Source organism: Mastomys coucha, unplaced genomic scaffold, assembly GCF_008632895.1.
Source record: "Mastomys coucha isolate ucsf_1 unplaced genomic scaffold, UCSF_Mcou_1 pScaffold14, whole genome shotgun sequence".
Classification (NCBI taxonomy): domain Eukaryota; kingdom Metazoa; phylum Chordata; class Mammalia; order Rodentia; family Muridae; genus Mastomys; species Mastomys coucha.
In genome coordinates, this window is record NW_022196896.1 from 101,055,643 (window position 1) to 101,078,923 (window position 23,281).

At 50.6% G+C, this 23,281-nt stretch overlaps 3 protein-coding genes across 13 annotated transcripts in view; 1 reads left to right on the forward strand and 2 right to left on the reverse strand.

The window, feature by feature from the left end:
* The first annotated feature begins 3,109 nt into the window (after nt 1-3,109).
* Zfand2b (zinc finger AN1-type containing 2B) lies at nt 3,110-6,172 on the forward strand. 2 transcript variants are annotated; one of them, XM_031368057.1, is made up of 10 exons: nt 3,110-3,209; nt 3,336-3,408; nt 3,688-3,782; nt 3,984-4,115; nt 4,250-4,401; nt 4,846-4,938; nt 5,018-5,078; nt 5,165-5,232; nt 5,503-5,575; nt 5,780-6,172. In XM_031368057.1, exons 2-10 carry the CDS (start codon nt 3,354-3,356, stop codon nt 5,822-5,824), a joined length of 774 nt encoding a protein of 257 aa, XP_031223917.1. In that variant the 5' UTR covers nt 3,110-3,209; nt 3,336-3,353; the 3' UTR covers nt 5,825-6,172. The 2 variants fall into 2 exon arrangements, with proteins under 2 accessions (XP_031223917.1, XP_031223916.1); XM_031368056.1 differs by having other exon boundaries at nt 5,881-6,172.
* Nucleotides 6,173-6,264: 92 nt separating this feature from the next.
* Abcb6 (ATP binding cassette subfamily B member 6 (Langereis blood group)) lies at nt 6,265-15,052 on the reverse strand. 2 transcript variants are annotated; one of them, XM_031368043.1, is made up of 19 exons: nt 14,108-15,048; nt 13,669-13,806; nt 12,613-12,793; nt 12,356-12,457; nt 11,995-12,178; nt 10,597-10,718; nt 10,015-10,124; nt 9,506-9,571; nt 9,235-9,360; nt 9,010-9,086; nt 8,858-8,921; nt 8,684-8,769; nt 8,396-8,453; nt 8,068-8,172; nt 7,348-7,522; nt 7,103-7,215; nt 6,814-6,908; nt 6,662-6,730; nt 6,265-6,536 (listed from the first exon to the last, which is right to left on the reverse strand). In XM_031368043.1, exons 1-19 carry the CDS (start codon nt 14,654-14,656, stop codon nt 6,440-6,442), a joined length of 2,517 nt encoding a protein of 838 aa, XP_031223903.1. In that variant the 5' UTR covers nt 14,657-15,048; the 3' UTR covers nt 6,265-6,439. The 2 variants fall into 2 exon arrangements, with proteins under 2 accessions (XP_031223903.1, XP_031223904.1); XM_031368044.1 differs by lacking the exons at nt 6,265-6,536; nt 6,662-6,730 and having other exon boundaries at nt 6,814-6,920; nt 14,108-15,052.
* Nucleotides 15,053-15,312: 260 nt separating this feature from the next.
* Nucleotides 15,313-23,281, reverse strand: part of Atg9a (autophagy related 9A) — an 11,078-nt gene continuing 3,109 nt past the window's right edge. For 8 of the 9 annotated variants that reach the window (XM_031368039.1, XM_031368038.1, XM_031368035.1 and 5 more), the window contains 11 exons: nt 22,237-22,398; nt 21,967-22,108; nt 20,635-21,383; nt 20,399-20,552; nt 20,114-20,293; nt 19,506-19,754; nt 19,146-19,324; nt 18,921-19,038; nt 17,404-17,626; nt 17,102-17,247; nt 15,313-16,398 (listed from right to left, as the gene is read on the reverse strand). In XM_031368039.1, the coding sequence (XP_031223899.1) occupies nt 16,393-16,398; nt 17,102-17,247; nt 17,404-17,626; nt 18,921-19,038; nt 19,146-19,324; nt 19,506-19,754; nt 20,114-20,293; nt 20,399-20,552; nt 20,635-21,383; nt 21,967-22,108; nt 22,237-22,398 (2,308 nt within the window). In that variant the 3' untranslated portion in view covers nt 15,313-16,392. The remainder of the gene's footprint in view (nt 16,399-17,101; nt 17,248-17,403; nt 17,627-18,920; nt 19,039-19,145; nt 19,325-19,505; nt 19,755-20,113; nt 20,294-20,398; nt 20,553-20,634; nt 21,384-21,966; nt 22,109-22,236; nt 22,399-23,281) is intronic. The other variant, XM_031368041.1, reaches the window with a different exon arrangement.

The window sequence follows — 23,281 nt, forward strand, 5'->3', positions numbered from 1 at the left end:
TTTGAGGCAAGGCCTCCCTGGGTACCCTAGCTAAGCTTAAACTTGTTATTCTCCTGCTTCAGCCTTTTCAAGCAGCTGAGACTACACACCTATGCCACCAAGTTCTGTGGTACTTGGACTTTAAACCATTTAACATTTTTAAAAAAGATTTATTTATTTATTATATGTAAGTACACTATAGCTGTCTTCAGACACTCAGAAGAGGGCATCAGATCTCATTACAGATGGTTGTGAGCCACCATGTGGCTGCTGGGATTTGAACTCAGGACCTCTGGAAGAACAGTCAGTGCTCTTAACCACTAAGCCATCTCTGCAGCCCCACCATTCAAAATTTTTTACTTTGACTTTGTTTTGTTTGAGACAAGGTTTCTCTGTGTATCCCTGGCTGTTCTGGAGCTTGCTCAGTAGACCAGGCTGGCCTTGAATTCAGTGATACAACTGCCTGTGCTTTCTGAGTGCAGACAAGTAAAGGCATGTGTCAACATTACTTGCTGTAGGCTTAGGCTTTTCAAAATCTACTTTAATAAGGGATCTTAAACACTTTTTATTATTATTATTATTATTATTATTATTATTATTATTATTATTATTTGGTTTTTCAAGACAAGGTTTCTCTGTGTAGTTCTGGCTGTCCTGGAACTCACTCTGTAGACCAGGCTGGCTTCGAACTCAGAAATCTGCCTGCCTCTGCTTCCCAAGTGGTGGGATTAAAGGCGTGCACCACCACCTGCCCGGCGATCTTAAACACTTTAGCCTCTCTTCTAGCCCACCACCCACCAGAGGTAGTGGAAAGGAAAGATTTATAGGGCAAAGGGGATGTAGACCTCTTTGGGATGATTCCAGTTTTCATTGTCAGCATATCAGCAGTTCAATTCACACGAATCAGCAGAGGTAGCTTGATCCACTCACAAACACCATTCACAAATCAGCAACAGCAGTTCAATCCAGAAGAAACCCCAAGGCTCTGCAAATTGGCTCAAGTCTGAGGAAGTGGCAAGCCAGAATATCATGAGAAGTTATTTGGTGCGTTTCTTTCTACAGAGTCTTGAAGTCACAACAAGCAATGATCAGCAAAGAAGGCAAGATGATGAATGCCACAGCATTGCTAGTGAAGACTAGCATCAGCAAAGTCAAAGGAAGACCAGCAAAGAGTGGCACGGCAAACCAATGCCAGAGTGTTGCCCACTGTCTGTTGGGTTATACTTATGCCCTTTCCAAATACCCACAAGTCCTCTCAAGCATCCACTCCAGCAAAACATCACATGCCAGGCAGCTTCCAGAAAAATACCATGTGTCTGTTCTCAGCAAAACATCTTCTCATAAGGCAGTGTCCAGGAAAACATCACATGACACAACCGAGTCTCCAAAGAAACCAGACATTTCCACTTCAACTTGGCTTCTGTTTTTGACTGTTTATTAGAAGGCTGAGGATTTAATAGAGGGTCAAAGAAAAATAATTTTTGCCAATGAGATATACTATTAACACTAAGTTAAACTAAACCATATAAAATAGGTTTGGACTTTGTTTGTTTTTTCTTTTCCTAGTTTCCTAAGTGTTTCATAACTATGTGTGTGTCTGCATGTGTGTGCTCACATATGTTGATAGGTGTGGATGTGTATTTGTGCGTACATGGAGGCTTGTGGCTCATGTTGGGAATCAATCTCATAGCTTGCTCTTCCTCTTTATTCACTCAGACTAGGTCTTTCAATCAAACCCAGAGTTTGCTGATATGACACAACCAAAAAGCAGATGAATGCGGTAGGCATGTAAGTCAGCAGATGACCCAAGCCAAGGTGTTTGGGTACAGTTAGAGCTGAGAACTGGGCTTCTGCCTGAGGTAGCCAGAAAAGACAGTCTTAATTTCTACGGGTCTTAGCGTTGTGAGACTCCAGGCTCCAAGTGAAGACACAGTGAAAATCAAAGGAGGAGGAGAGGAAGGCTGGGAGGCAGAAACTATCTCTTTACTTCACCTGATTACTTGCTTCCTTGTCTAGACCCACGGGAAGATAAAAGTGACTACCAATTCACTAAGTAGGAGAAGCTGTGTGAGAAGCAAAATGTGCTGAACCAAGAAGGTCTCAGTCTGTGGTTCCTAAAGGTATACACCAGTTTAATGACTGCCACACTTCATTCAAAAAAAAAAAAAAAATCCAGAAACACTGAGGATGTGCTAGGCTCTTTCAAGTTGCAACATACAAGAGATGTGTTAACATTCCTTCGGGAACTTCCCACTGAATCAAAAGCCCTACGACGCAGGAATCTGTTGAAACTAGCTACTCCGGTGAGTTTCACCAGAGACTGCTGTACTCTAAGGTATAATGTGCCAGAACCCAATAGGAAACAGGTAGACCTGGTCCTTGATTCTTTGATATATTTTAATTATTATCACTGGGGGGAGTGATGTGCGGTTCTCCTGGGTTGTTTTTCTTCTTCTCTCCTTTCACTATGAATGTCTCTTTTCATTCAGCTAGTCACCTTTGTGTGACAGATGCTTTTACCTGGGGAGCCAACTCGGAGTACTTCTCTAGTATGTGTGAAAGAACTGGGGAACAGGTAATTATCTCTCTTCTCTCTCTCTCCCCTAAGACTGTCTCTATGTAGTCTTGGCTATCCTATAATTCGCTATGTAGACCATGCTGGCGTCAAACTCACAAAGATTCACCTGCATCTGCTTCCCACGTTTTGGGAGTAAAGGCGTGAGACACTGCGCCAGGTTGGTGAACAGCTGATTTCAATGAGGTGACGTGTAAACTAGAATGAAGGGGAGGAGATGACAGAGCAGGTGTGCTCAAGTCTAACTGACAAGGGCCAGGGATGATGTCTGAGAGGGTGGACATCAACGCTAAAACCTGGAGAGGAATCTGCACCACAGAGAAACACAGTAACTCACTTCTTACAGAAAAGAGGTAGCCTCGGCCTTGAGAAATGGCTAGAGAAAAGTAATGAAGTGAGAAGCAGGCCAAAGACTGAACTACTTCCACCTTTGTGCACCGATACGTCCATGTTTGCTTTCCCTGGTTGGTTCTAAAACAACTCTTCTAAGCTTTACACCAGCTCCCGGCTCCCGGGCGTGGCTCTACTCTTCTGGTACTCTCCGCCTGAAATCTACTGTTGCCCGCGAAGGACCCGCCCAACGTGATGACGTCGCTGCGCGCGCGCCCTCGGGAGGAGGAATAGGGGCTGCGGGCCGGCGGGCGCCCAGGCTTCGGTAACCTGTGCTGGGCGGGGGAGAGGAAGGGGCGGGGCGGGGAGCCCCCCGGAGTTGCTGAGTTGCGGACCGGGCCCGGAGCAGGAGTCCTTGGCACGCTCAGCTCTCGTTTCTTCCCCGCCGCAGGCCCCGCACGGCCAGGCGATGGAGTTTCCGGACCTCGGGGCTCACTGTTCGGAGCCGAGCTGTCAGCGCTTGGGTGAGGGGCGGAGCACGCGGGAGGCTGGGCCGGACGGCTGGGGCTGGGGACTGCAGGTAGGGCAGGGAGGGTGGGCACGGGAGCTGGAAAGGCCAGGAGGGCGGGGCTCGACGTTGTGGGCGGAGACTAGGGGGCGTGACCAAATTGATCCTGTGCTGTGGAAGAGGAGCGGTGTGTTGTAAATAGGGCGGAGTTTTTCCTACTGGACTAGAAGCTTTAAGCCAGAGGAAATAACATTAGGTTCCCTTTGAACCTGCACTCTGATCCCATTCTCTGTAGATTTCTTGCCACTCAAGTGCGATGCCTGCTCGGGCATCTTCTGCGCAGACCATGTGGCCTACGCCCAGCACCACTGTGGATCCGCATACCAAAAGGTGAGGGGGCGATCATGAGGGTGGCAAGGGGTGGTTGTATGGAGAGGAGAGCGCGTGCAGATGCTTTCCCCTCTTAGTTATTGTGTTTGTAAGCCCTGTGCTGGGAAACCTTTCTTTCTATTTGTGTATTTGCGAGTGGTCTATCCAGGTTCTTTAAGAGATTGTTTAGCTCTCAGACTGACTCCTGACCCTTGACTATAGGATATCCAGGTACCTGTGTGTCCCCTCTGTAATGTGCCTGTGCCGGTGGCCAGAGGGGAGCCTCCTGACCGGGCTGTGGGAGAGCACATTGACAGAGACTGTCGATCTGATCCGGCACAGCAAAAACGCAAGGTAAATAAATAATGAAAGGGTTAGTGAAACAACCCAGCCTGGTATACTGACATCTGCAGACCCAAAAGGCTAGCTTCATGGGGCTAGAGGAGGAGATAAAAGTTTCATAGATAACAAACCCCGTTTCATCTCAGATCTTCACCAATAAGTGTGAACGAGCTGGCTGCCGGCAGCGGGAGATGATGAAACTGACTTGCGACCGATGTGGCCGAAACTTCTGCATCAAGCACCGTCATCCACTGGACCATGATTGCTCTGGGGAAGGTCATCCGACCAGCCGGGCAGGGTAATTACCATCAAGTACCCTACTTGCTTTGCTTTAACCATGTCTGCCTTGACCAACACAATCTTTATGCTTTTTGCTCCGTTTTGCTTGCCGTACTGTGGCTTGAAGCTAGGCAAGCAAGCACTCTACCACTGAGCCACTGCCTTGGCCCTTTTTGTTTGTTTTGAGGTTTCACTTCTTAGCCCAGGCTGGCTTCAAACTTGTGGTAGTCCTCCTGCCTCAGACCCTCCAGTGCTGAAATTACAGTATCCATTACTTCTGGCTCCTTATATTCCTTGGAGACAAGATTCCACAAAGTTGCTCAGGCTGTCATTGAACTCGCTCTGTCCTGTACAGTTTTCAGTTTTCCTGTGTGAACCTTCCAGGTAGCTGAAATTCCAGACTACCCTTTTGACATCCAACGCCTATCCTGGGAGGTTTGTTAGAAGGGTTTTCTTCCTTCAGGCTTGCTGCTATCTCCAGAGCACAAGGTCTGGCTTCTACAAGCACTGTCCCTAGTCCAAGTCGGACCCTGCCTTCATCATCCTCCCCCAGCAGGTAGGCCTACTCATTTCTCCTCTCCTCATTTTAACCCCTTCACATCTCCGACCACAGCCTGTTTTAATGTCCTCCATAGAGCCACACCCCAGCTTCCACCCAGGACAGCCCCTCCTGTTATTGCTTTGCAGAATGGCTTGGTGAGTTGGGGAAAGGTTGGACAGACAGAAGTAAATCCATACAGAGTAAAGTCTGGGGAAACTGGTCTTTCTGTCTCCCTCTGCAGAGTGAGGACGAGGCCCTGCAGCGTGCCCTGGAACTGTCCCTTGCGGAGGCTAAACCCCAGGTCCCAAGGTACCTATTCTGAATGAGGACAAGATCTGTTTGGAAGGATGGAGGAGGGACCACGCCAACCCACTACAATGGCTAAAAACTTGATTTCAAAAATTAGATGAACCGTATATCCCCAAAGGCCATACCAATGGCAGTAATGCTGATAAATACCATGTTGATTGTAGAAAATACAGATGGAGGTCGCACTCAAAAGAGTACCATGATACCAAACAGATCAAATTCTCAGATTTTTAGATATTGCTGTCACTGACTTAAGCTCTTCCTTTCCAGCTCTCAGGAGGAGGAAGACTTGGCACTAGCACAGGCGCTGTCAGCCAGTGAGGCAGAGTACCAACAGCAGCTGGTATGAGGGCTGTGTCAACTGGGTCCTGGGCTGGAGGGTGAGAAGTTAGGGTCGGTTCTGCCCAGCTGTGGGTAGTATTGCCGTGGGGTCATCCCTCTGCTTCCTTCCAGTGACCCCAGCTCATGCTGAGCCCTGAAATGAAGCCGGTCCTCTCCGGTCTTTGATTTCACACTCTGTCTCCTCCTTCTCCTCTCCTTGCTCCAGGCGCAGAGTCGTAGCTTGAAGCCGTCCAACTGCAGCCTGTGCTAGGGTCCTGGGCTTGGGGAGGGAGGCTCACCCAAGGACTGTGGCCCTCACATCTCCAGGGTACACAGGGAAAGGAAGCACAGAGAAGCCTGGATCACAGTGACAAGCAGGAGTGACATGGAGCACACTCCATGGAGCCTGGAGAGGAAGGCGGCTTGTACAGCCAAGCTAGCTCTGCTGCTGCAGAAGAGGGTGGCTGGGATCCGCTCTCTGGTTGGGGCCTTGGTAGGTGCTAACCAGACTTGATCCCCACAGCCTCCGTTCATCCTGTTACCCCCTTTTCCCTGGGGCTGCCACATGTTATCGGACCAGAAGAGGGCTGGGAAGAGTAAAGACTGGCAATTAGTAAGATGTCTGAGTGCTGTGTTTCTTTTTCGGGAATGTTCATTCCCCTCAAGGGTAGTGGCCCCTTGGCAGTAACCCACACAACCAAACCACAGCCATCCTTGCACAGGCCATTTATTTCCTCATGATGCTTTCTGGAAGGTCCCTTTTCCTTACAATAGCTAGCACCAAACTCCTACACCAGAATGGAATGAAGGCAAGAGAGGGACATAGCTTTTTCTCCTGAGTGAGCCGTTGGAAGGAAAGAGGTCCCTTTTAGTACTACGCCGTGTCCTAAGGTTTAGATTCTTCAGGGACAGCTTCTTGTCCTTGCTGCTGCAGCTGCCACATCTCAGCATAAACGCCACCTCGGGATAGCAGGGCTTCATGCCTGGGAAGATAAAGCAAGGGTAAGTCCCACTCATTGGTTTCATCCCAGTCTCAAAGAGAGCAGAGGTGGTGAACAAGGGAGACACCCTCTGGGAGCCTCTGCCCTGATCATCCTTCATGGCTCACCTTCCTCTCTCTATGATGCAGCCATCCTTGATGACAAGAATCTGGTCAGCATTGACCACAGTTGAGAGCCTGAGAGGTCAGATATCAGTTACTTACTACCTGTATCCAAAGTGGTTCACACTGCCAGCCATATCAGCCCTGTAGTCCTGTACCTGTGTGCTACTACGATGGTGGTGCGGTTGGTGCAGACTTTGGCCAGAGAGGCCTGGATGGCTCTCTCATTAGATGTATCCAGAGCTGATGTTGCCTACAGAGAGAGCTTGGGTGAAATGCTCTTGTTACCCAGAGGTTCCAAGAAGGAGAGGGTACAGGCTGCTAGTGGAGGATAGTTTGGGTTCGTGACTTATGTAGGGTTTTGGTGGAGATGGATGTTGTAAGGTAGGGAGCTGCTCAGGAAGTAGGCAGAGACGGGAGACTAAGAGGCAAGCGCTGGGGTCTCACCTCATCCAGCAGAATGATGTCAGGAGCCTTAAGGATGGTGCGGGCGATGGCCACTCGCTGCTTCTCGCCACCACTCAGCTTCAGACCCCGCTCCCCAACCTGTGTCTCATACCCTGTGGATGTTAAGTGCCTTTCTCATGTTGTGTGTAAATAAACTTGTTTTCTGTGGCCAGGTAGGCAAGGAAGGGGTGGAGCTGGATTTGAGAGAGTGACAGAGTATCACTGGGTAGAGAAGGAGACCTTACCTTCAGGGAAAGACAAGATGGCATCATGAATGCCTGCAGCCTGAGCAGCAGCCTCTACCTCACTGTCCCCAGCTGTGACACGGCCATAGCGGATATTGTTGGCAATGGTGTCGTTGAAGAGGACTGTGTCCTGGGGCACAACTCCGATGTGAGACCGGAGAGAGATCTGGGTCACCTGAGACCAAAAGACCAAAAATGCCCTGTCCTGTGAGATCCCTCCAGGCTTCCTGGAAGCACCAGGGATAAGCAGCTGAGGGTAAGATTCCAACCATGGCCACCACTAATCTTAGCTGGGTGGGCAAATCACACAACCACGCCAAATCCTCCCCACTCATGAACAGAGAACATGGCTTCTGCCTGCTTCACAGAAAAGCATATCTCACATGGTACCTGATTACTTTCCTGAGTGACTGCTGGTCACATGGTACTAAGAAGACCCAGGTTTTAAGCATTTAGAGGTACTGGGGAGTAAGCCTGGGGGCCTTGGCTAGGTCACTATGCTATAGCTCCAACCTCTCCCTTCCCCCCAGTTAGAGACTGGGTCTGGCCAAGTTACTTGAACTCCTTTGTAGCTCTAGTAGACCTTGATCTTGCTATGCTCCATCCTGAGATTACAGATGCACACCATCAAACCATGCAAGGCTGGTATCTCAGGGATGCCCACTCCTTGCTGTTCTTCCACAAATCCCTAAAGTACAGCCTTCTGTGCAGCAACCTTACCTGTGAAATGTCCTGTCCATCTATTCGGATGCAGCCAGAGCTGATGTCATAGAAGCGAAACAGCAGGCGCAAAATTGTGCTCTTTCCTGCCCCAGACGGGCCTACCTATTGCATTGGAAGCATGGGGAGAAAATTCTCAGGATTTCCCTCTGGCTTTTAAGGCCCCCTCTTTAAGAGGCCACCAACATGCAGGTGAGCTGCTACATTCAATCTTGTTGCCTGTTGTAAACAGGCGTTGAATGCCTAATCCAGATCATGGTGAGCCATCACAGACACGGAATAAGAGAAACTCAAGGAATGTTGGCCAAGCAGCTAGGACTCCTCTTACCAGAGCCACCGTCTGTCCAGGCATCACAGTGAAGGACACATCTTGTAAGGTCTCCCGCCTGTAAGCGAGGGTGGTGGATTTAGTAGTGCATCTACTGGATCACCCAGTAGCAGATGGATTTCCATCCCCAGAGCTACTAATGGTCCTTACCCTCTCCTGTCTAGGCTCCCTGTTCCCTGCCCCACAGTGGTAGGTTGCAAAGCTGGAGTTTGGAGCAGGATGAAGGGCAGGAGGGCAGTGTGCCGATATATGAGGGGAAGAGAAAGCGAGCAAAGTGGTGGAGCTCACCCGTCCATGTAGCTGAAGTGCACATTTTCAAACTCAATCCGACCCTTATGAAGACGAAGGGGCCCTGCTCCAGGGATATCCTTCACCTGGAGGATACAGCCTAGCATCACTGGCCTGGGATTCTCTGGGCACAAGAAACTCCCCCAGTATCATCTTATTCCTCCCCCTACTCACTTCTGTCTCCTCTTTCAACAAGTCAAACATGTTCTCCATGTCAATGAAGTTAGTCTGGATCATCCTGCAAGAGGAGCAAAGGCCGGGGCTCCCTCAAGGTACTGAGGACTAGCAATGCACCCTGAGCAGAGGAGGGACAGGACTCAGGTTACCTGTAGTAGGTGCCAAACCAGTTGAGAGGCATGTACAGTTGGGTGATGTAAGTGCCAAAAAGCACAAAGTCCCCAACCTGTAGAGACCCAGAGAAGCAAACATGTCACAGGAAGCCTGCAGGTTGCTCTCGCTGTTACTTCGTTTAAATGCCATCCAGGAGCCTAGTGGCTCACATGTGACCCTCTTCTCTGTCTCCTACCCTTTCTCTCATGGTTCTGCCTCACCTGTAGCTTCTGCTCACTGACGAAGTATGCACAGAGCAGGGAGCCAGCCAGGAGTCCAAGTCCAATCACCAGGTTCTGCGTCTGGTTCAGTACAACCAGGGAAGCGGTTGACTTCCACTCCAAACCCTAGGGATTAAAAAATCAGGAGGAAGGAATGGCCTGGGTGGTCAACTGCCACCAAATCCCTCGCTGGGTGCCAGCACCTTCAGCCGAAGCCCTGGGTCTCCCTCTCCTCAGGTGTGGTAATGACAGCTCCCACGAGTCCTCTCACCTGAAACTTGAGGATGGCCTCTCGATAGCGTTCTATTTCATAACCCTCGGCACCATAGTATTTCACCTGATGGATTCACACAACACACAGCTGAGGGATCATTCTCTCCAGAGTCCTGATCCCTTCATCCCAATTTCTAAATTTATTTTTAATAAAAAAAAATGTGATGGGTAATGGTGGCGCATGCCTTTAATCCCAGCACTTGGGAGGCAGAGGCAGGTGGATCTGTGAGTTCGAGGACAGCCTGGTCTACAGAGTGAGCCAGGGCTACACAGAGAAACCATGCCTCGGAAAAAAAAAAAAATTGAGATGGGGGTCTTGCTATGTATCCTGGTTGGCCTGAAACAGGCTCTCTCCTGGCCAGGTTTCAGCTTGAACTCAGAGAGATCCACCTGTCTCTGCTTCTTCCCAATCTCTAATATCCCCTCCAGACTGTTATCATTTCAGTGCTCCCACCATGCTCCTCCACGTCTCCTTGCTTCCCACCGCCATCTGAGGGCCACTGTTACCGTCTCAAAGTTTAGCAGAGAGTCTACTGCTCGTGCCCGGGTGGCGTTTTCCTGTGTGTTCATATCACGGCGAAACTTGGCTCTCCACTCAGTGACCACAATAGTCAGGACTAGAGGAGGGAGACACCAGTGGAAAGAATAAGACATCATCCCCAACAGCTGAGACCAAATACAGATGGCCATCCCCTGTGCCACACACGCCAAACCTAGGGTTAGTAAGCTCTAGCACCCAGAGACTCAGATCCAGAGAAAGAACTGTCAGTTCACCAAGGAAAGGAACTGCGTACAAGATATCTTTGTATCCTGCAAAGTTTCATGTAGAAGATACTTTTGACAAACACATGAGGGGATACACTGTGTGCTACATAGGTCTTCCTGAACTGGTCACACAGTGAGGATATAATGTGTCATAGTGCCCTTCCCTGGCTTTCATCTTTCCTATCACACTAGCAGTAAACAGAGCCTAGTCTAGCCTACCAGTCCTCAGCCTGCTGAAGCAGAGTCAGCTGAATGGGCGTGGGGCTCATGGCCAAGGAAGACTCTACACAGTTCAAGGAGACGGTTTCCCAGGGTAGCACTCACTGAGGTAAAGACTCATGCACAGGAACACAATGAGGCCAAACCAGGCATTGAAGAACATGCTGAAGTAGATGATGCCGATGATGATGTCAGCCAGGGTGGGGATGATGCTGAACACCAGGTAGCTAGAAGGGTAAGTCAAGGAGAGAAAGGCTTGAGGATTGAGACCCAGCAATCCTCCCTCTAGGGACTTACCTTAGTCTCATTTTATTTTCGACAACAGGCTAGAATGACTCTAAACACCCATCAAGAGGCAGATGGCTAAGAAGGCCTGGTGGCAAAGGCTATAATCCCAGCCCTCTTGAGTAAGGCAGGCTAGCCCAGGTAAAGAAAGGCCTGAGGATAAAGATGGAGTGTTTGCCGAGCATATGCAAGGCCCTAGGTGGTTCGGTCTTCAGCATCACATGCATGCAAGCACACATGCACGAATGCACATAGGCACCAAAAAAACAAAACCACAAAACAGCAACAAAATAACCTCTATCAGTTACAAGTAAGAGAGATCTTTGTGCATGAATGAAAAAGAATCTCAGCTGGTTGTAGTGATGCACTGGGGAGGCAAAGACAGGTGGATCTCTGTGAGTTCAAGGCCAGCCTTGTCTACAAAGTGAGTTCCAGGACAGCCAGGGCTTTTACACAGAGAACCCCTGTTTCAAAAAATGAAAAAGAAAGAAAACTAATCCTCATGAGATTTTTGTTATGGCAATTTCAAAAAAGAACCTATGTTGTGGAATCTTTTGGTTTAAAAAGATGTTCACAGTACCATATTAGTTCTGAGGCTTCAGAGATTTAAAACAAAATACAAAGCTTAACATACTAAACCTACTAGGAAAACTCTGGAGAAATGAACTGAACTCAAAAGATTTGGTCTATCTATATTTTCATTTCTTTCCTGTTTAATTGTGTGCATGTTTGTAGGTGTGGGCGGGGCCTCAGAAGGCCAAAAGACAGTGTCAGATCTCCTGGACTTAGAATGACAGGTCTGTGAGGTGCCTGAGGCAAGTGATGCTAGGAACTGAGTTCAGGTCCTCTGTAAAAGCAGTGTGTATTCTCAACTGTGGAGCCTTCTCTCTAGCCCTATTTTTAATTTCTTTTTTGGTTTTTGAAACAGGGTTTCTCTGTATAGCCCTGGCTGTCCTGGAACTCACTCTGTAGATCAGGCTGGCCTCGAAATCCGCCTGCCTCTGCCTCTCAAGGGCTGGGATTAAAGGCACGCGCCACCACTGCCTGGCCATTTTTAATTTCTTGAGATAGAATCTTAAGTAGTCCAAAAGAGGCTAAAACTCATTACGTAGCTGTTTGCCAAAAAGACCAAAGCAAAGCAAAGTAGGAGGGGCAGAGCAGCTTAAGCTGAGTCTTCGCAGCTCCCACTCCCACATACACTTTCCACTGGTATGGCACCTGAGTAGTCCTGTGACACTGGATGTCCCCCGGTCCACAATCCGAAGCACCTCCCCGGTACGCCGGCCCAGGTGCCAGCGCAGTGAGAGTTCATGCAGATGAGAGAAGAGACGCAGCTCCACACCTCGGGATGTAAACTGCTGCACCCGGATCCATAGGAAGGTTCGCAGGTTGCTCACAAAACCTGGGGAAGCCAGGGAAGTTTTAGGAGGTCTTGGGGGCTGAGGGAAATTAGCCCAACACCCAGATACTAGAGGTCTAAGGACCCGAGGGGTCTGTGGAAGGGATATCGGAAGGAAGACATTGAGGGAGTTCCCATGAGAGAGATTGATGCCAACCAAGATGAAAGAGTCCCTCATACCTGTACTCCCAGTGCCACCCCCCTGGAGGAACTTGAGGAAGACGTAGGTGGTGACGGTCCAGGCCAGGGAGCTCCAAGGAGCCTTTGCAGTCAGTAAGTTCACTGTGGATTAAAGGCATCAGGGTCCACCTTCAACAACCAAGACTCAAGGCAAAACTGCTCCAGGTTCTGACCACCTACCTCCCATCTTTGCGCAACCTCCCTAGGTTAAGAGCCAACCCAGCCACTAAGCCGAAAATACCCTTCCACCCCCTCACCAATGTCCCTATAGAAGATGGGGACCAACACATTGAGTGCTCGGTCCAGCCCCATGAGTCCCAGGCACATGAGCACAATCAGCTGTAGTGACAGACTTCCCCGAGGCCACAAGTAGCTACTGAGCAGTCGAAGCTTCCTGCCAAGGTCTCTCCAGGTGGATTGTCGTTCTGTTGAGCGGCCCTAGGAGGATGTCACACAGGAGGGGAGCTTACAAAGAAGTAGACTTGCCCAGGTATCCGCAGGGAATAATATACAGGACCACAGTTCACAGGTATCTAAGGCTCACAGGTGATCCCTCTCAAGAGTTAGGAAAGCCACTAGATGGCAAACTGAACTTTAGGATGAGAACCGATTCACCTCGAGAGATGAGATTACTGGGTTCCCCAAGAAATTTCTTTCCCCAAAGTCTGGTATTGAGACAAAAGCCAGCATTCCTTCAGAGGCTTACAGATACTTCTCCTGGCAAAGAGGGGTCAGTCTCATCCCTGGCAAAAGGGACATGTGGTTCTCCCATTACCATGACCATGATGCCTAAGAGCATGTTAAGGTCATTGTTCCCAGTCCCTACTCACAAGCTTCCTTCCTCCCAGGTACCCGGTCACATATAACCAGGGACACCCCCACCCCCATGCCTCTCTGCTTTCCCCAAGAGACAGCTTTGGTAGTTTGAAATAAACCCCCTTTTCACCCATGGAGTAGGTATTTTGGTTTCTTTGCTGTACCCCATTTCATTCAAGGATGATGACACGGAATAAAATTAAAATAGATCCCAGCATTCAGAGGGGCTTGGAAAGTAGCTTGGTGGTAGGCACATGTTTAACGTTCACAAAGTACTGGGTTCTGCACAAAGGTACTGCACAAAGGTACACTCTTGACTGAGAAAATTAGGGCTACCTGGTCGCTTTGTTTTGTTTTGTTTTGGAGAGAGAGAGGCTTTCTCTGTATGACAGGCCTGGCTGTCCTGAAACTCACTTTGTACACCAGTCTGGCTTTGAACTCGACAGAGATCTGCCTGCCTCTAGGGTTAAAGGAGTGTGCCAGCACACTTGGCATACCTGGTTCCTTCCTACATTTTGGTCTTCTTCATGAACATGTAGGGTATAAGACTGGGGGCGAAGTCCAGGGGCCCAGAGCCCCAAGATAAATAGCCCTCCAGAGGTCATATAACGCAGGACCCACAGGCCAAATTGAACCTACAATGAAAGAGAGAACAGGTGTGAACCACGACCCAAGCCTTATTGTATTACTTCTTATGACACTCGGATGCTTGTCAGGAACCTAGCAACAGGTTTTAAAAAAAAGAAAAAAAACCACAATGACTCAGCACAGACACACCCCATCTAATGCTGGGTAGCCCCACCAGTTGGCTATCAGCTTCCAGCCACCGCTAGACATTCCATTCTTTTTTTTTTTTCTTCTAAAGCATGGAGCCAGTAGGTCCAGACGCAGTACTTGTCAAACATCAGTGTGTTGCCTCCCCATAAGGCCCCTTACCTGCTGGCCCAGATCTGCTCTGGCCCACCACCACTGCGGGCTGTTCCAAGATACAAGGGCTAAGTTCTCAGCTGCAAATGTCACAGTCCAGAGGAGCAGGAGACCCAAGCTATGCCTGAACTTCATCCAGACGCCCATTGCCAGACTCTGCCGTGCCTGGCTCCGTTCCACCACGAGCAGCCACAAGCCACAGGCGCTGGCCAGACTCTCCAGCACAGAAGCCAGCAGTAGGTAGCCTGGCAGGCGGGCCCCCCGAGCAGTGCCCACTCGGCCAGCCAGACCGGCCAGGGGCAGTGCCATCTGAAGTGTGGCCAGAAACAGCTGCAGCACATACGGAGCCACCCGAGGGCCAGCCGCCCAAGATAGTTCCTCTGGGCCAGCAGGCACCTCCCGACGCCTGCAGGGTAGAACCAGCACCAAGGCCAGTACCCCCAAAGTCATGAGCGTCGAGGACACTAGCGTGAAGAAAAAGCAGGGACTCAAGCCATTCTGAGTCCAAGCCGGCCCCGCCGGCCCTTCGGCCTCGCAGTAGTTGCCCACAGTCACCATGGCGATGTGTGGTTGCTGGCTGAACTTGAGGTCACTGCACAATCAGAGAGTCCCGCTGGCCATTCAGAGAGGGCCGCAGATGCCAGGGTGTCCTGGGACATGGAGCTACGCCGCTGGGGTCGCGGGAAGGGACGCACGTGGACCTGCTACACTGCCCACTCTCTTCACGCACGCGCCGCTACCACGCATACTCACGCAAGCCACGTACGCCGTGCTTGCCGGTCCCACTCGCTAGCAGCTGGGACCCTAAGGCCCAGAGCCGCCGCACAAAAACGTTGTGTCCTTTACGGCAGCGGCCCCGCCCACCAGATCTATCCAGGGTTCCCATTGGCCGAGCGTAAGGAACACAAATAGGGCTGAGGCCCGCCCGGGTCACGTGGTCAGGGCGGGAAATCTAACTAACCTGAACCTGACTGGAGACTTTGACCTCCACAGAGTTGGCCATCTCAATCTGCCACCCGTCATCTTCGCCCTTTAAATAGCTACTGCACAGTAGCCTCGCTGGTCTCGAACCCGCTTCAGTTCCCTCTGTCATAGTGCTAAGGAGAGAACCCAGGGCTTCACACATTAGCAAGCTACTGAACCACACTAGAAACAGCCCCTCTTTTATGGTCCTAAGACCCCAGCTGCTGCGAGGAATAAAAAAGAAGCCACAACCCGATCAAAGTCCCTTCTTTATTAAGGGTTATCAAGCTGTACAGGGTTCCCACCCTGTCTGCTGTGGGCTGCAACAGCAGAGTCCGCCACCTTCGGCATAAGTTTACCTCCCACAGCCGAGCAGAACTGGGGGAGTGTCGGGAAGGGTAGGAGCTGAATCCCAGCATGCAATGTCGAAGCCCTAGGCTAGGGTGAGTCCACTATCCCTCCATCCTCCTTTTGGTAAGTGAGGGATACAGGGCAGAGCTGTCTTGCTGGGATGTATATATAACTGAGGTCACATTCCTGCCCTGCCAGCCCTCTGTGCAGGTGATAGAAGTACACATAATAAGCAGCCAGGAAGGCCTCGCACTCCCAAGTGCCCATCCTAAAAGTTGAAGAGAGTAGTAAAGAATTTTCATCCTGTTCCTGCAACTTAGAAACCTTCCATCTTAGTGTCAAAAGATACTTCGAGGGGAGCTGGGAGCTAGGGCTCTCACCCCAACAAAAAGCCAAAGCCAAACAGAAGGGGGGGCAAGTGAACAGAATGGGGGGGCAAGCAGCACACACATGCCAGTGATGTGCGGGGGGCGAGGGGTCCGAGGAGGAGGCTGCAGCACTGGGTGAGGTGAGGACTGGAGGTAAGGGCCACAGCCTGAGTTGCTCAGCTATTCAGACATGGGGCTAGGCTGCAGGGGTTGAGGGTTCAGGCCCTGCCTCCCCACTCCACAGTTGGCACAGGTTCTTCTGCTTGGCAGCGCTTCTGTGGTAGGAAGCCCTCTGGAGACTTGCAGGGGTGGATGCAAAGATGGCAGTACTGGGGCTGGGCTGGGGACCAGTTTCTAGCACCACACTCTGAGCCAAGGGAGTCCTGGGGAACGAGGCTAGACTCTTGTGTACCACGAGTCCCTAGGCCCCAAATTCTTCTTGGGCTATGGCAAGCCCAGCACTGGCAACTCCCTTGGCCAGGCAGGAACACACAAAACACCACACACGTGGGGCCAGGCGACGCTCAGAGAATCGCTTTCACGGCAGGCAGAAGGGATGGCAGGGCAGCTGTTGCCTCCATCCTGGGGTGTGGGGACCAGCTTTGGCCTTGTCTAGACCTGTGAAGGAAAGAACAGACCGGTAGCACAGACAGTGTTCAGCTGCCTTCTCACCCCAGAGGAGTCTAGAAAGAAAGGAAAGAAAATGCTGGGAGCTGGGGAAGTCTTGAACTTCAGAGCAGTAAAAGGAAGAAACCGATTCACCTCGAGCCTGGGTTTTTTGCTTTTTAAAAATGTATTTGTGGGGGTTAGAGAGATGGCTCGGTGGGTAAGAGCACTGACTGCTCTGCTGAAGGTCCTGAGTTCAAATCCCAGCAACCACATGGTGGCTCACAACCATCCATAATGAGATTTGACACCCTCTTCTGGTATGCCTACAGTGTACTTAGTTATAATAATAAATAAATCTTTAAAAAGCAAAACTTTAAAAAAAATTGTAGTTGTGTTTGAGTGTTTTATCTGCATCTAAGTCTGAATCACGTGTGTGCAGTACCTGTGAAGACCAGAAGATGGCATCTGACTCCCTGGGACTGAGGTTACAGAGGTGGTGAACTACCATGTGCTGCTGGAAATCCAACCTGGGTCCTCTGAAAGAGCCCCCCAGTGTTCTTAGCCACTAAGCCATCTCTCCAGCCCCAAGAAAGTATATCCGGATTATAGACGAGAGCATGGCGGAGTGGGAGACATGTTCCTTTACAGGAGCAGCTGTTCTGCGCTGGAAAGCACCATTTCCAGCAATGGTTCTTGGCCTCACAGCCTTTACCTTGTGCACTTGAGGGGGGAGTTCATCCTCTGAGCCCTCCTCTGGCACTGGCTCTGGGTGTCTTGATGCTGGCTGCCCATCTTCTGCCCATCCACCCAGGGGCAGCCTGGAGAAGTGAGAGGGAGCACGAGGCACTGTGCCAGGGTCTGTAGAGAGAAGCAAGAACGCAAGGAACAATGCGAAGGCTTTGAGGACTACTTGGAGGGTTAGTCTCCTTGGACCCCATCCTGATGGTGTCTTTCTTCTTTGAAAGAACCATCCTTCCCTGAAACCTCTTTGCTCCTATATTCCCGGTTGGATACCTGTGATGCCCCCGTAGCGCCTCTGGAAGCCCCCATGCAGGGCGGTGGTCTCAGGTGCTCCAGGCCGGGGTGTAGCACAGGGATAGCTGGCAGAGCGGGGGATGGGTTGGGGGGCCCGGGCACCCTCTCCCCCCTCTTCAGGGGCACTCTCTCCACTCTCATCACTCTCCCGGCGGTGCCACACATGCCGCTCGGGCTCAGCCTGGGTCTGCTGCTTGTGGAGCTGGAGAAGTGGGGGGCTGATTAGTTGGGGGCAGCTGTGCCTACTGCAGCATCTTCCATTCCCGCTCACAAACCCTCACCTAGCATCCTAGACTCACTGCATCTCACATGTTAGTAGTGTGCATTAGAAGTGTGCTGCTCTATGGATCTCATTCTGAGGAGACCCCTGGAAAAGTCTCTGAGTAGCTCAGGTTGACCCTGAACTCAATGGGTAGTGGAGAATGACCTTGAATTTCTGATCTGACTTCATCTCCCCTGGGATTACAGATGTTTAGGTAGTTCTGGGAATGGACCCCAGGGCCCTGTACAGCCGGGAAGGCAGTCTTCTAACTGAGCTACATCTCTGGCTCTCATCTTACCCACTCCTTGAATAAAGAACAAGTTAACAGAGGGTCTCTGTGGCAGGTATTATTTTAGGTACTCAGAACACAGCAATGAACAAATAGAATTGCCGGTCTTTGTGAGGCTTTTACACTAGTGGTGGTGGTTGTGAGGAAAAATAGACCATAAACTAGTAAATTAAGACAAAATCCCAAAATGTCAGCTAGCACCAGGTGGAGAAAATCAGAACAAGAAAATTCAACAGACAGCTGTGTGTGACAGTGAAACATGAGGTAGCAGGATTGAGGCCAGACTGGTCTACACAGTCAGGAGTCAGACTCCATTTTAAAAAGCCAAGAGGGGTAGGGAAGAAGGGGGGAGAGAGGAGAGGAGAGAAGGGAAAAGAAGGGAAGGATCAAGATGTATGAGGATGGGCTGGGTCTGGAGGCACATGCCTGCAATCCCAGCTGTTTGGGAGCCTGTGGAAGGAAGATCATCAAGTTCAAAGGCAGCCAGGCTACAAAGTGAGCTCAAGGCCAGCCTAGGTAACTGAGTGAAAATAGCTCTCAGAATAACAAAGCAAAAGAAGGCTAAGGATATAGCTCAGGGCTTACCTAACATGTCCAGGCCTAACTGTTCAGTCCTCAGTACTGGAAAAAGATTGAATTCAGAAGAGTAGAGACAGGAGACTTTGACTCAGTCTTGGAGAGAGTAGCAGCAGCAGAATAGGGTAGGGAACATGGGAGTACTCTTGGCTAAAGATGCCATTAAGAGGACATTTGTGATGACCAGGTGAGGTGGTGTGTGCATTTAATGCCAGCACTCAGGAGGCTGAGGCAGGTGGATCTCTGTGAGTTCAAGGCCAGCCTACTCTACAAAGTGAGCTCCAGAAGAGCCAGGGCTATTCTACAGAGAAACCCTGTCATCTGTGAAAATGAAGAGGCAGAGGAAGGCTGCTCCTCAGCTGCACTCACCTGGTGCATATAGAGGGCATGCAGGCTCATCTCAGTGGATGCGTATTCGGACAGCACCAGGCTCTGCAGTTGCCCTTCCCACACGCTGCTCCCGGAGCTGGCTGTCCTGGCATCCACTCTGTCCCTCCCAGCACAGAGAGACAGCAGGCATCAACATCTTCAAGATCTATACCAGTTTTTGTGGGCTTCTGCCACGCCCTCCCACTCTGACCCACGTCTACTCACCCAGAGCCTGTCATGGTACTGGGAGCCCGGCCTTGAGGGGCCTGTCCAGGCTGCAGAGGGGAGAAAGATCGAAGGGCAGAAGCAACGTCAGCCCTGTGCCTGGAGCCCTGCAGGTCTCTGGACAGTGGGGGTCCTCGGCAGGATGAGCCTGCTACCACATTTGCAATAAGACTCAGTGGCTATGGAAAAAAAATGGAGTAAGTAGAATTCTCAGGGCAGGAGGAGGCTTCTAGGTCCTCCAATGTCCTTCGCCTCAGGACCCAATGGCCCCGACTGAATAGACAGAGGAAACCTTGTACCCTGTGCCATTCCCCTCACTGCAGTTCACAGCCCATCATTACCCAGGCCCCAGATCCACACCTCTGACTCAGACTGTAAGGACTGGATGGACGTGAAGAGGGCATTCTCAGGGAGCAGACCACCCTGCGCCAGGCTAGCAGCTGCTCCATCTCGCTGCACCTGCTCCTTGAGGAAGCCCAGGAAAGCTGTACTCTCACGAGGGGGCTGCCAGCCAGGATTGGTGATGGCAAAGTGCATGAGCGACAACTCGGTCTTCCCGTCCTCAGCTTGCTGGTACACTGAGGCCTCGGTCTGCCCTCCAGACAACCACTGTGCAAGGGAGAAGATGGTGAGCAGGCTTGAGTGCTTACAGCAGCCCTTCCGGAGGACAATGACAGCAGGACACTGCCATACCTGCCAAAGCTCTGATGCCCACCCCAGGCATGGCCACATATGGGGGTCAATCACTTGTACTGTACTAAGGGAGTATGACTGGTAGTTCAAATTAAGGCTGGAATCCAGCCAGATTCCTGGTGACCAAACAGCGTGCCCCTGGTGCAGGGATGCCCACAGGAGGACCTACCCTTTTTGTGACTTGTTGGCTCAGAAAGGGTAGCTTTTTGCAGCTTTCCCAAGGTTATTGTGTGCCAGCATTGTGCCTGGCCATCTGCCCTGACATCTCCCAGTACCTGAGGATGCCCGTGCTGGCGAACGTCCATCTGAGCAAAGGAGCAGGTGTCTCCCACCCCGACGACCTCTACTGTAAAGTTGCGGAAGAAGTCTATGATCTCCAGGGCCCGTGGGCGTAGGCAGAAGATAAGAATGAGGGGTGTGACAATGGGGCTCAGCAACTCCTCCAAGATGAACACCTAAAAGGGAGGGGACTGAGGTTACCTGCAAGCAGGACACAGCCCAGCCCATATCACCAAGATACCAGCCAGTCTCTAGCAGGCCCTAACTCCGACTCCACTCACTGCCTTGTACTGGAAGAGCTGGGCAAACTCGTCCCGGGTCTGCGAGCGGTGGGCATTACCCTGCCAGTGATCAGGCATGTAGTGGATGTGAGCAAGGATCACTCGGAGCAGCTGCTCGGGGCAGAACACCATGTGCTGGTCTGGGATGAAGGACCTAGTGGGGATCGGGTGCACAGTGAGACAGAGGCCTTTCCCAGAGTGCCACTCTGCTATTCCCACCCACTGCCCTGGCACACCTGCACACGGTCACCGTGACTCCCAGAAGGGTGACAGTGGTAAGGACGTGTTCCACAGCCAACACATCTTCATCATAGATAGTGAGAGCAATAAGCACAGCCAGGATAGAGCCAGCGAAGAAGGCACCATTCTTGGCCAGTAGAGTCAGCAGCGGTGACAAGAAGCAATTCATGTACTTGGAGGCGGGCTTGTAGCCTCGGTTGAGGCGGGACTGCAGCTCATGTTCCAGCTCATTGAAGTGACGGAGGTAGCACCGGCCATAGAGTGACCAGCAACGCGCTCCCAGGGCCCCTGGCTCTCTCTTCAGCACCTCGGCATAGCTGAAGAAGGCATAGAGGATCTGCCAGATGAGGATGAGGGGACACAGAAGGAAGTTGGCAATGCCAATCCACAGGATGCGGTTGCTGAGACGCTGGGCCAGCTCTAGCCGTTGCCCTCCACGTTTGTACTCGGCCTTGAGGCTCCATTCATTGAGGAACAGAGAGCCGGGTCCCCAGAAGAGGATGAGCTCAAAGTTGTACTTGAGGCCACGGGTGAAGAAGACAACCTCTCCGAGGCCAGGCAGACGGAAGCGCAGGGGCAGGAGGGATTTGTTGACCAGGGCCACCATGTAGTTCTGGAAACGTAGGATGCGGTGGTAGATGTCTAACTCTGTCAGCTCGCGCTTGTGGATGCAGATCTGATGCTCTTTCTGTGTCTGCACAATCCGGGCCTGCACTTCCTGCCATGTGCAGTATGGAAGGGCAGACTGCAGGAAAGGGTGGACAAGAGACAAGTGTAGGATGTGTGAGCTAAGCCCTTTGTTTAACACAGTTGTAGAACTTTGCCTACACAGATGTAAGTCATCTGCTTAGAGATATTTCCTGACCTGCTATTCCAGTTCAGATCTGGAATGCCCCTCAAAAGCCCATGTGTTAAGGGCTTAGTCCTTTGCCAATAAGGGGTTGCTCTTAGATGAGATTAATTGGGGCTTTGGATCCCACCCCTTCCTGCGTTCCTCTCTACTTCCTGGCTGCCATGAAGTGAACAGACTTCCTTTGTTATACACTCTTACTATGATATACTTCCTCACCACAGGACCCTAAGCAACTGGATCAACCAATATTATCAACCAACTATATATACACACATATATATAATCTCCAAAACTGAAGCAAAAATCAATCCTTTCTCTTTAATATGCTGACCGTCTCAGATATTTTTTCACATTAACAGAACCCTGACTATCATACTGTCAATGACAACTATAGACATGTGATGCTCAGAAATACATAGAAGCCTTCCTAAGATCTCTTGGGCAGTATTGCTAATGGTTCAACTTCCGGTCTTACCATTGGGATCCTCAGAGCATGTAGGTAGAAGGAGTGGATCTCCCAATAGCAGCAAATGTTATAGATAAACTTGATAAGCCGGTGGATCCAGAAGACACCAGCAATGACCAGGATGGTGATAAGAGAGCCATTTTCCTGAATCCTAGTATGGAAAAAGAAGATGAAGTAGGGTCCCCTGAGGATGGAGTCTTAGCAACACGTTCTAGAGTATGAACTGCTGCTTCATACCCCATTCTCCTCTCATGAGCAGTGTCTTGGGACCATCCTTACCTGGCACTACAGACTTGGGCAGGCAAAAAGGCATCTGGCAGAGTGACCTTGACAGGCTCAGTCGGATGGAGGCTGTGGTTCACCATCTTGTTGGCAAATAGGATGTCATAGTCCACACAGCTAACCAGGAAGGTGGTGAAGGCAACCACAAAGAGGAACTGCCTGGGAAGTTAGAAAGAAGGGATGCAAGCCGTGAGTCAGAGAGGTGCTGGTGAAAGAAAGTGGACTGAGCAAAGAGGCTGGAGACCACCGAACAAGACAGGAAAAGATAGGCTGGAGAGTTCCTAATGGCCTCTGCTACCACTTAATCTCACAAGACCTTAAGGGCACAAATGGCTCCTACATTTTACTCTTAGGTTCAGGTGCTGCAGAAGCAGCCTGCTTCATCATAAGCTGCCACAACCACTGGACTTGATCTTCAAAGGTTGGATGATTATGGCCTATGGTCTCTGGTCTTTGACTGGGGATCCAACTCATGTCAACAGGACAGACACAAGTGCCTTTTTCGGCTGAGTCATCTCAATGGCCCCAACTTTTAGCAATCTTTTGCTTTTGTTTGTTTGTTTGCTATGGTTTTGTTTTTCTGAACAGGGTTTCTCTGTGTACCTGGGGCTGTCCTGGAATTATCTTGGTCAGACCACACTGGCCTTGAACTCACAAGAGATCCACTTGCCTCTGCCTCCCAGTGATGGGATTAAAGGCCTGTACCAGCACACCCAGCCATCAATTCCTTTCTTATCATCAAGAACTCCTTTTTAGCTGGGTGTGGGGGCTTATGCCTTTAATTCCAGCACTCCAGCAGATGGATGTCTTTGAGTGTGAGGTCATCCTAATCTACAAAGGTAGTTTTAGGACAGCCAGGGCTACATGGAGAAACCCTGTCCCAAAAACCCAAACAAGGGGTTGGGGATTTAGCTCAGTGGTAGAGTGCTTGCCTAGCAAGTGTAAGGCCCTGGGTTTGGTCCTCAGCTCTGAAAAACAAACAAAAATAAAAACAAACAAAACTATGAAACGAAAACAAACAAACAAACCCCTCCCTTTCTTT

Bases quoted from the DNA above. Each gene is read 5' to 3' on its own strand.
- Zfand2b (XM_031368056.1), top strand. From the start codon at position 3,354: ATGGAGTTTCCGGACCTCGGGGCTCACTGTTCGGAGCCGAGCTGTCAG. The intron at 4,116-4,249 runs GTAAATAAATAA...GTTTCATCTCAG, and splicing joins CGGCACAGCAAAAACGCAAG to ATCTTCACCAATAAGTGTGA. The intron at 5,233-5,502 runs GTACCTATTCTG...CTTCCTTTCCAG, and splicing joins GCTAAACCCCAGGTCCCAAG to CTCTCAGGAGGAGGAAGACT.
- Abcb6 (XM_031368043.1), bottom strand. From the start codon at position 14,656: ATGGTGACTGTGGGCAACTACTGCGAGGCCGAAGGGCCGGCGGGGCCG. The intron at 10,125-10,596 runs GTGAGTGCTACC...TCCCTCCTCTAG, and splicing joins GTGCATGAGTCTTTACCTCA to TCCTGACTATTGTGGTCACT. The intron at 6,731-6,813 runs GTACAGGACTAC...CTGACCTCTCAG, and splicing joins ACCATCGTAGTAGCACACAG to GCTCTCAACTGTGGTCAATG.